Source organism: Notolabrus celidotus, chromosome 11, assembly GCF_009762535.1.
Source record: "Notolabrus celidotus isolate fNotCel1 chromosome 11, fNotCel1.pri, whole genome shotgun sequence".
NCBI lineage: Eukaryota > Metazoa > Chordata > Actinopteri > Labriformes > Labridae > Notolabrus > Notolabrus celidotus.
In genome coordinates, this window is record NC_048282.1 from 30,772,135 (window position 1) to 30,783,267 (window position 11,133).

The window sequence follows — 11,133 nt, forward strand, 5'->3', positions numbered from 1 at the left end:
TGAAATTCACATAACTGAGAAAATAATTTATTTAGAAAAAGAACATCGTATGAAATAAATGCATGTCAGTTTGTGGCCCCAAAAAAGATACAATATATTAGTTTACATGTGAAAACACTAGTGCACATAAAATGACCTTTAAGTGGTTGGTTATGGCAGATTCATCTTAAATGTGTTCCTATGGCCCTCTTTACAGAACCACCAGAACCCTTCTTCTGTCAGATCGCTGTATAAATATGTACATGAGGAATTTTAACACTTTGCTGTACATCTTTTAAAATTGCCTTCATGAGGGTGTGCACACAAAACTGGATTCTCTGGTTCAGCATGAGATCATTACTGTGCACACCACACATGCTCACTCTTAATACTTTCCCCTGCAGAGAGTTCATCCATCAGAGTCTGAGCTTCTTGAATTAGAGTGAAAATACCAAACACCTCCAGAGGTCCGTCCAGTTTAGAAGTTTCGTTCTTCCATTTAAATCAGTTCTGTGGTTCAGTCGTGCAACAGCTTTACAGTCTCTGTGCATCAGCAGGTGGACGTCCTTTCATTCTAATGTTCTTGATAGCTGCGTTAGCTTGCGCTGGTTGTCGATCACCTTCAGGTTGGTGAGGTAGTGCCGGATGTTGCTGGGAGTCCGCAGAGGGGGGGCGATGTCGGAGTCTGGATGAGAAAAATAAGTCATGTTTGTGAGAAAGATATATTTAACTTAGGGCAAAGGATTGGGGCCACATTAAGAAAGAAAAAGAGGAACGTCAAGAATAAAGCTGTGACATTACAAGAATAAAATCCTAATTTTAGTCAGTGGTTAGCCTGTATCTTATTTTGAAGAGAAATATTGGATTTTACAAGTTATAAGCACTACATTAGTTTAAGTATCAGGACTCTGGAAAGATGGTATACAAATCTGAGTAGTAAATATAATGATTTGTCAAAACTATACTTCAGAATAACTTCACAAATTGCTCCATATTTCTCTATTCAGTGCATGCGTTGGCTACTCCTCTGATATTTACCATAAACTCAATTTACATCTTTAGTTTTGTAATATTACGACTTTTGTAGAAAATCCCACCTCCTCTTCAGCTCTCCCTGTGACAATTCCTCCCTCCTTTCTGGCTCTCCCTGGCCTGCTCACCTGCTGCCTGAGTGGGAGGAGCTTTAGAGCTCATTAAGGACAGCCAGCTCACCTGTGTGAGCCCTTTTGTGAGAACAATGGAGCTGGCCACTGTTCTGTATATCCTCAATCGCCACAACTGAGCATCTGTGTCTTTAAGCTGTGAGTTTTCCTTTATAATAAAGGCTTTATTTAAAGTGTGTAGTGTCTTAGTTTCAGGGTTCCTACTCTTTTCCAGAGATCATTTTCCAGGACATTTCAAGGACATTTTCAGTGATGATCAAGCTGGTATGACGGTCTAAATTGAGTTCCTAATTTAGTTCCTAAATAATCTAATATGTTCCTCTCAGTGGAAGTCTACATTGAAAGTCTATGGCTATCCATGAAATCATCTCTTACATGCTTAAAAATGATAGAAAATTGATTATAGAATAATGCAACCACCGATGTACAGCCCTTCACTTTATTAGTGCAACCAAGCAACAATGATGGGAAACTCTCATCTCAGCTTTCTCTTTTCTCAAAAAAATATAAAATTAGCTAAAAAACAAAAGAGCCAGCAAAGGACTCTGGAAGCTGCCTTACTGAAATAAATAAGTATTAATAATCCGAGGATCAGTGCATAAATTGACCTAAATAGAACTAAATGACAAAAAATGGCCACAAATGTTGAATGGAGATGTGTTTTTTTTTAACTTTGTCAGGTCGCACGCAGTCATGTTGGAATAATTCTCCAGGATATTTTACTTTTTCTCCCATTTTCCAGGTGTTTTCCAGGACTGGAAAACTAGTCAACTATTTTCCAGGTTTTCCAGGTTTTCCAGGACGCGTGGGAACCCTGAGTTTGCCTTATTTACAGTTAAGTTCGTTGGAAGGAATAACTATCATGATTTATGTACCTTTGTTTGATCTTTTCCAACAGACGAGGCCAGTTATAAAAACAGTTATAATAAATATTCTTTGGACTGGTAGCTCATCTCATTGTCCTCTGTCCTTGCAGACAGCTCATTGAGTTGGTTAATCCACGTTACACCAGCACACCTTACCCATACTATATTTTACAACTTTATTCTCATCAATATACATTTTCTTTCTTTATCTCATACTTTTTCTTTTTTCAATGTGACCCATATACTCCATATTATTTCTAAATCTTATAATTTATTAAAAGGGTGTAACAGTTAATATCGCTGTAGATGTAACTTACATGTAGAAATTCGAGTAGCAGGCACTTCCAGAAACATCCGATCTGCAAGGCCCCTCTGTGGAGATGATGCAACTGCAGAATAAAAACAAAATTTAACAACATTTAATATCCTGCAGGAAAAAAAACAAAAGAACCAAGTTATGTTACAGCCTGAGTCTGAGTTTGACAAGCTCATCTGGATAACTCACCGTACGGCTGGCTTCTGCACCCTCGTACAATCTTCACCGTCTTGGCAATCATGCGCTGAAACAGAATGGGAGGGAAAAGCAAACATTGGAGGTAAATCTGATACTGAGGAGAATAATTGAGCTGAGCAATGTTACAAAAACATTTTTCTGTCTCACCATTTTCTCAAAATTGACCAATTTGTCTACATAGTTTGGGTTTCCCTCATTGATGAATGTCATGTCTGGGAACAGACAGGAACAGGAAACATGTCAGTTATCAGTGAATTACTGTAATTTTCGATGTCAGTGTAATCTTGCAATCCCGCTGGTATGCGTTACCTTTGAGCAGCAGAGGCATGAAGGGGATGTAAGGAGGACTGAGTTTAGCCACAGTCAGTCTGTAGGCCCTGTGGTTTCTTGAAGGGTCCTAACAATGGGAGAAAACAAAGAGAGCACTTTATAACACCAGACTTTAAAAGAAAAAAAGTCTTTTCATGTCACATTTCTCGTTTTTCTATTCCTTCCCTTCTCTCTTTGTCATGAATTAATGTTTCAGTTTTTTCCTTGTGTTTCTTGCCTTGGTTCCTCCCTGTGTTTATTCTGTAGGCCTATTAGTTATCCTTTGTCTCCCTTGTGTGTTCGGTGATCCGTGCCTCTTGTAGTTTCTTGTGTTTCTTAGTCTTATCTTGTGTTTCCTGTTTTTATGTTGTAGTTCTTGATACCTGTGTTTCCAGTTTAGTTTTACTTCCTGCTCTTGTGTGTTTCCCTCCTTTTTGATGTACCTGATGTGTTTCACCTGAGTCCTGTGTTCCACACCTGAGTTAATTACTCTGTTTATTTAGTTGCTCTGTTCCCTTGTCTTGTGTTGGATCATTGTTTGTCTCTCCTGTGTCCTGTGTGTCCCTGTGTCTCCCCAGTGTTTCCTTTTGGATTTAATTTTTGGACATTTTTTTAAAGTTATATTTTCTGGATAGTTTATGGTTACTTTATGGATAGGACAGCTGAAGAGAGACAGGAAAGGAGGGGAGTAGAGAGTGAGGGAAGACATGCAGCAAATGGTCATGGCTGGGAGTCGAACCGACAAACTGCGACGAGGACTGCGGCCTCTGTATGTGGGGCGCTTAGACTGCAAGGCCACCAGTGCCCCAGTTTTTGGACATGTAAGTTTTCTTTGTACCTTTTTTGTTTATCAAGACCTTTTTATTTTAAATTCTGCACTTGGGTCCTCAATCTTTCCCCCAACGTGACACACTTCTTTTTGTAGATTTTCTTCCTTCCTTGTCTCGCTTCACGCTTGTGTGATTGTGTGCCCCGCCCTTCTCATTTTTTCCTGTGTTGTTTGTCTCACCTGTGCCCGAGTGCCCTCATCTACCCAAAGTATTTAGCTCATCTTTTCATCAAATACTTCTCTCACTCGTTGAATCCCTGGTGTTTTCACATTGTTTTCATGAGCCATTTTGCTTTTGATTAGCTTCCTTTTGGGATAAAATATATATTTGGAATATAAAATGTACCGAAGTGAAGGCAAACAATGTGACTCACCATCAGCCTCTCATACGCACAGTAAATCCTTTTTGTCTTGCTGGGTATTCTCTGAAATGGACAAAAACAGCTCAAGGTTAGCATGAGTCATCACCTAAGTAACTGTTAAGTAAAAGGTGACACAACTTTTAATATCATTGCCATCGTTCCATTCAGGGGTTCCTCACCTCCCAGGTCTTGTAAAGCCTCTGCACTGCAGTGTTGCTCAGAGCAAACATCACAGCGAAGAATGAGTTGAGGTTTTTCTGCTCCTTTAATCTGTGACAGAGAGGAAACATGGTTATTAACTTCAAGCTGACAGAGCTGTTCTTTTAAAATATCTTTCATGAAGTTAGCAGCTTCAATAGTTTGTACTTTGAGCTGACAATGTTAATGTCAGCATGCTTGCATACAATAACAAACTGTTTAACACTACAGCACCATGTTTCATCCACATGCAGCTGTAGTGTTAAAGTGTCTAAGAAGAAATATAGAGACAATTTAGACATACACACAGACATATTTCTTGAGTCTTAGAAATATTTCAGGCTGTTTCATACTAGGCAGCGAATTGTTACAACCCACTCTCCTCATATCCCTGCAGGATGCAATCACCCTGAGAATTCAACCGTCCCTAAGCTCCTGCTCCTACGAAGCTACATCTGTTTGTTTGCATATATTTTAAAGTTACCACAATACAACAGTTAACTGAAGATCCCAACATTACCTTACCAGGAGCAACAAAACTTGCATCAAATAAAAGATGCTGTAGAGCAAGACAGAAAAGAGCTAGCTAGCTAGCAAAGAAACTTTGTGCATGTGACGTCTGCTGTGGACACTAAGCCCCTTGCTTTGGACATATTCCAAAGGCATCAAGAATTTACTCTTTTTAAAAAAAATTATGTTTTTACATTGAAACCAGCATCTACTTTTATCCCCCCAAATGTTATGATTAAGTTTGTAAACCTAGCAAATCATGTCCCTGAATGTTCTAAGAATACCTAAACTTTTGTTTGGACTTCACATGATTTTTATTTCTAATCTTTGCATACTGAAACCTGCTAATTTGCATAAATATAAAGTACAGTTGAACCTGATGGGAGTGTTATGTTAGTTTGAAGATATTCAAGTAGGTCTTAAACTACTATTAGGACATAAAGCAACATATGATAAATTCTAAAGACATCTCATAAGTGATGGGTGAGGATTATGATATTCTTAAAACACTGAAATCTGCCCAAAATTTGACAAAACTTACAGATTTTTCCAATTTCATTGTTAGCTGCAACCCTCTTTTTTTTTTTTTACTTACCCAACCTGTGCATTTTTATTGATTTGTCATATCTTATATTTTTGCACAATAAAAGGACAAACCTCAAGAACTGGTAAAAGCGTTGAAACACAAAGTACAACTCAGCTTAATGGGAATTTTAAAAGTTCTGCTTGTATTTGTACTGAGCTACCTGAAAACTCAGAGGATTAACAAAATGACAGCAATCAATCCCATTTGAAACTTTAATTTCTTCACCAAGTTTCAATCCAATTCATCCATTGGTTTTAAGACATCACCTTAAAAAAAAATCCCAAATGTCAACCTCATGGTGGTGCTAAAGGAAAAGCTGAGGGATCATCAAGTTCAGAATTTTCTGGGGACCAATAATGTTGTTAAATTTCATGGCCAATCAATACTTGATGAGCTAAGTCAACCCTGATCAATGTGGAGGACCTACTGACCTATACTGAAGAAACTACTCATATGATTTAATGTAATTATCTCTTACACTGCTGCCACCTTTATGAACTTCTTGAGCAGGACGGCTCGTTTCACCAGGTCTTCACAGAGGAGCAGCTCTGTCACCACCCAGTACTGCGTCTCATTGAAGTGACGCACAAACCGCTCCAGGTTAGCCGTGATGGCACCTGGGAACTTGTGTCGGCCAAATACGTAGTAGATCAGCTCGACCTGGAATGACAGGCGACATAAATCACAACGCTAACATTCACTGCACATAAAGTGAAAGAGAAGATGGTAATGAAGGTGGGACAGGTTTTTAAAGATGACTTAATGGACATAAACTGCTCAGAAGTATGCAAAGCATGCAGGAAGTGTTGTAGAGGAGAATCAGGTGATCTAACGGCTGTCAGATAAAATCAGACAAAACGTTGACTCAGAAAAAACATTCATCAAAAGAAACTATCTCAATTTTGGTTTCAACTTTGGTCTGTCGCTCAGTCTTGATGACATTTACATTACTTTTCAAACACTTTAATATTGTGTTTGGATATATCAGCTGTCATATCTTCTCAGTTACCTCATGCACAGCAGTGAAGAGCTCCCAGTCATAGTTGGTGAGTTCATTGGCGATGTCCTTGGAGCACATTTGTTCTAGGATGTCAGTGGTTCCTTGCTCTGGGCCTTGCTGCTCCTTCAGAGGCATCTATGAGGAAGACATAGATAATAAAGTTGGTTGTAGTTGGTTGTTCCTTTAGCAGCTTTTGGCATCAAATAATAAATCTAATAAGAATAGTTAAAAAATGATAGCATTTCCCTCGTTACTGAAACAAATGTTACACAGAGGAACCTTCTCCTCACCAGATGTTCCACTTGGCTGCTTGTGCTGATGAACAGTCTCTCATTGAGTCCCAGAGCGGTGTAGACAGCAGTCGCATCCAGCTTTAACTGAGCTCTCTCTGTGTGCATTAAATAGAAGAAAGTCTCATTTTAATGTCATGAACTGCCAAAGAAAATCAATCAGCATGAGGCAGGAAGGATTGGAAACAGAGGAGGTGGATTATGGATGGTATTGGAAAGAGCGAAACAGCTGCACGGAAACTGGATGTTGTGGACTTTGATGAATGCAGTGGAAGCCTTCATGCTGGAACACAATTTAACATTTTCCCTCTAGCATCCCCCTAAAAAAAAAAACTGTCATGTATACAAGTGTAATTTATATTCTGGATTTTATGGTAACTCATTTAGTCTGTGAAAAGGAACTTTTAGGCATATTTTTCAAATAGTTTGTTGTCAACATTTTGGCCACAAGGATTTTAACATCACAAAAGACCAGTGTGCCTTACACGATTCAAAGCACTCAGGGTTTACTCGAGGTGAGATGTGTGGAGATTTTCCATACACAACAAAAATGAAGGTAGCTGCATATTATATCGTAGCTAGTTGTGACATAAACATCAGTTCTGAGTGAGATTTCAAATGTCAACCATAGACTGTATAAAATATGGACATAGTATCCGTGACGTCACCCATCTGTTCCTGAGAGCTGTTTTGAAGCCAATTGACGGTGGCAGCCATATTGGAAATGCAGAACTCAACCGGGCAGAGTGTGATGTGGTGTGAGCCTCCTAGCCAACAGCTATGTGTTCCCGACCGGGAGTCACGTCAGTCATGTCCTTATTTGGGCAAAAACTCGGAATCTTAATATCTTCTGAACCGTCACGTTAGAAATAAATTCACCCCCCGTACAGTGTGTGCCGATAGAGAGATTAGCTTTGTAGGGCCAAGACGTTTTTTGAACCAGGCTGTAAACATGTTTATTAATGCTGCAAAGATCGTCTTTTTCCCATTCATGTCTATGTGGTTTCCGGTGTTTCTGCAGCCAGCCTCAAGCGGATTCTCGATGTATTGCAGTTTATAACACTTCCGCATGGGCTTCATCGTTTCAGACCGGAGGTTGCCGCTTGATGTCAACACTGCCCCTCCCCTCTCTGCCGTCGTAACCCCACCCACAAAAGATTGTTGTGCGCGTTCTATGAGGAAGTAGTGGCTTCCCAGCAAATCAAGGCGATGTAGTGGGGCCGCCACTTGACCAATCAGGACAGAGGGTTGGGGAGTAGCTCTGATTGGTCCCTGATAACAGGAACGAAGGGAATAATAACATTGCTTGATACAAAGGCATTGGAAAACACAGAGATTTCGCCATAACCTCAAATTACTTCACTTACAGATGAGTATCTATTGGTATTATGACCTTTTCTCCAAACCCAGCAGAAAAAAAGTAAAGTTTTTTTTACACCATTCCTACCAACAGCAGCTTTAACTGTGATTTAGTCGTGAATATGGCCGAGAAAAAAAAATTATCGGTCTTAGAAAGTAGACCATCAGATTTTCTGTTCACTTCCTTTTATATATAGAAATAAGCATTATGAATATAAGTCTTACCTCCTGTTGAGTTCATTTTGACCAGAACGTGATCCCCTCCAGGTTTGACTATTGCTGACATCACTTCCTGTACAGACGAGTTGACAGGGAGCATCAGAGTGAGGGGTTTGTTGTCTGGTCTGTAGATCTCATACAGAACTGCACAGAGAGGAGACAGATGCTGAAATGTCAAGATATGCTGATGATTGACGACCTACAGACTGATGTATGACTCATAAATAACACCTACAGATACATGAGTTAATGTGATCGACCTCATCAGTGTGGCAGCATACTGTAATGATATGGATCAGAATATGTTCAATGAGTTAATTGTGTAGTGTTTTTCTAACTCACCTTTATCTTGCGCTCTAATTGGTTGTAACCTTCCTACTGGCTCCTCACAGTTTGAAAACCAATCAAATTTCTGGATCTGTTGATAACATCAGAGTGATTCAGACATTAAAAGGCTGACACATTACAGAAACATGACATTCAAACTGTGTTTGTCATTCCAATACATCTGATATCAACAGTCTGCTTACCTTGGTTAGGGACTGGTATCCATTCTCCAATCTGTGAAGATATCAAAGGTGCTTTAGCTTGGCAGCTGGATTGTGAAATGTGCTAGAAGTGACAGATGTCACATGATGATAAGCCATCTTACACTTTTGTTCTCCTCCTGTCCCTGAATTGTTCTTTCAGCATGTTGGAGAGACGGAAATCAGCTGCAACCTCCTTCTTAGACTTCTGTTTCAGCAGCATGGACATAAAAAAGCAGAGACATGTTGAATGAATCCTCACAAATACAATCTTTATTCTCAAACACAGCGAAATAATGTTATCAAATCAAGCATGATATCTCACCTCAAGAAAGTCCAGAGTGAAGGGGTCTTCTTTCAGCAGAAGGCCGTACAGCGCCACCAGCTGGCTGATCAGCCTCACTACTTTCTGCTTCGTGTAGAGAACGTAAGAAGATTTCTCCTGATCTGAACCCTCAGAGAGCTCTGCCTGGTAAGTGCAATCATGGTTAAGGACAATAACTTAAAGTCTTATACAAAATAAAAAATCAGTATCATTGTATTCTGTGTTATTGCTGCACAGGATATTGGTGCTGCAGTGCAGGACACAGCTGGCTGGAGGGCATGAAGACTTTGTGAGTGAGCAGAAAGTCGCTCACGCAGGGATCTGAAGGAAAACAAACATCACAAACGACAGTGAGAACTAAGTATCTGACAAAATCTGATCATTGTGAATCACTAAAAATGGACTTGGGAAAGGCTCCAACCTATGGCGTCATTTCCATTTGAGTCCAGCTTCACTGTGTCCAGCAGGTGTTCCAGGATTTTCTCAGGTGTTCCTGACATGACTGTGTACCTGCAAGCAGCACAAAAGAAGAGATACATGAGTGCATGCAAGTTGTTCTTCATTTTTTGTCTTAAGCAATGCTTGGTGATGTAGTATAATGTTACTTTGATCACAATTTCTCTGCATGCTTTGAAACTATCTGAATGACTCCTCATTGAGGATAACGGTATCTGAATTCTCAGTATCAAAAGACAGGAGCTGTGTTCCAATTCATGAGCAGCATCCTACAATGAATGCATTTCATCACAGCGGCATGACAAGGCTGTTCCATTTTAAAGGCTCTTTCAAATGCAGCCAACAAATATGTCCATCTTTTCACAGACCATAGAGGATGCACCCGATGCATCCTTCATGGCCCAACCTCACCCTAGTTTCATTGTGTACCAATTCAAACCAGATGGCAGACTATAAAACAGCCTAAGAATACTTGTAGACCAGACCATCTCGTTTCAGTCAGGCCTTAGTGGTGTACGCAGGCTGCAAAACACGCATCCTTCATAACCTGCGTGCTATGAGGATTGCAGTCCCTGAAATAGTGCACATATGAAGTTTATAGTCACCCTAGCAGCTCTTTGGGACTGCACAAGTGCAGTGGTGTTGTGAGCTAAAAGTTATGCACACCGTAAACAAAGTTTTGAGTAGATTCTTTAACATTTCTAGTTAAGGTAACAACTCTGAGTCAGTTAAAGCACTGGCATTGTGAGCTACTTGCTAACACACTGTAGCTTAGTCTGTTAGCAGGCTAACATTTACTGAAATGTAGAAAAGAAAAAGGTTATGCACACTGTTAACAACTTTTGAGTAGCTTCTTGAACATATCTTGTTAAGGTCAGAACTTTTTGAGACCGTTGAAGCACAGCGGTGATGTAAGCTAATAGCTAACACATCTTAGCTACTTGTAAATAGGGTTGCAAAATTCTTGGAATTTTCAAAGTTGGAAACTTCCCATGGGAATTTATAGGAATTAAAGGGAATAAACTAGGAACTTACTAAATTGAAGGTTGGCTCTTAATAGGGAACTTAAATATACTTGGGGAAGATATATTTTAGCATAATCCTGACTAAAACAACCAGATTGCATGCAAGTACAGTTGAAAATCTATGCTATTCCTCAATCACATGCACACAGCACACTGCTTACTGCAGGGCTATTGAGACCACGCCCCCTACATGCACTGTGCATTCCTCCATCACATGCACAGATTATTTCTAGAATCCTGCAGAGGCTAGGCTTGAGAAGCTTGAGGGAAGATGCTTTTTTTATTTGCATGTTGAATGGGACTTTTCTGGAGGGAGTGGGGCTCTTTTCATTTAACATTTTGACTGGGACTTTTTTGGGATTGCATTTTGTTAATTTTTGAATGGGTTGGGTCGGGGGGATGAGTAATATTTAACTCAACATTCATGTTTTTGTTCTAAAATGAAAGAATTGTTCAATAAAATATTTAACACTTGATAAAGTTCTACTTACAAATAAATCTGTTTTAATAGTATTATTTTGGATGGATGTCTGCTCATAACAAAACAAGTATTTATGCTTGGATATGATACCTTTCCATTAAATTACCCTTAATTCCCATTAACTCCCATGGAAAG

The 11,133-nt window shown here is 39.5% G+C and overlaps 1 protein-coding gene and 1 long non-coding RNA gene across 4 annotated transcripts in view; one reads left to right on the top strand and one right to left on the bottom strand.

Moving 5' to 3' along the window:
• Positions 1-11: 11 nt before the first annotated feature.
• The window catches only part of rapgef3 (Rap guanine nucleotide exchange factor (GEF) 3), a 33,083-nt gene continuing 21,961 nt past the window's right edge, over positions 12-11,133 (bottom strand). Inside the window, exons 11-27 of the mRNA XM_034695530.1 lie at positions 9,458-9,546; positions 9,279-9,357; positions 9,037-9,187; positions 8,837-8,919; positions 8,715-8,745; positions 8,527-8,602; positions 8,191-8,328; positions 6,607-6,704; positions 6,326-6,451; positions 5,795-5,976; positions 4,202-4,292; positions 4,035-4,085; positions 2,832-2,919; positions 2,670-2,734; positions 2,514-2,568; positions 2,326-2,397; positions 12-664 (exon numbers count right to left, since the gene is read on the bottom strand). Coding sequence (XP_034551421.1) covers positions 549-664; positions 2,326-2,397; positions 2,514-2,568; positions 2,670-2,734; positions 2,832-2,919; positions 4,035-4,085; positions 4,202-4,292; positions 5,795-5,976; positions 6,326-6,451; positions 6,607-6,704; positions 8,191-8,328; positions 8,527-8,602; positions 8,715-8,745; positions 8,837-8,919; positions 9,037-9,187; positions 9,279-9,357; positions 9,458-9,546 — 1,591 coding nt within the window. The 3' untranslated portion in view covers positions 12-548. The remainder of the gene's footprint in view (positions 665-2,325; positions 2,398-2,513; positions 2,569-2,669; positions 2,735-2,831; positions 2,920-4,034; positions 4,086-4,201; positions 4,293-5,794; positions 5,977-6,325; positions 6,452-6,606; positions 6,705-8,190; positions 8,329-8,526; positions 8,603-8,714; positions 8,746-8,836; positions 8,920-9,036; positions 9,188-9,278; positions 9,358-9,457; positions 9,547-11,133) is intronic.
• Positions 1,187-9,582, top strand: LOC117821333. Of its 3 annotated transcripts, none has more exons than XR_004632946.1 (3): positions 1,187-1,280; positions 8,875-9,183; positions 9,274-9,582. It is a non-coding gene; the product is annotated as an uncharacterized LOC117821333 (long non-coding RNA). The 3 variants fall into 3 exon arrangements; XR_004632947.1 differs by lacking the exon at positions 1,187-1,280 and adding an exon at positions 2,450-2,604; XR_004632945.1 differs by lacking the exon at positions 1,187-1,280 and adding an exon at positions 3,602-3,652.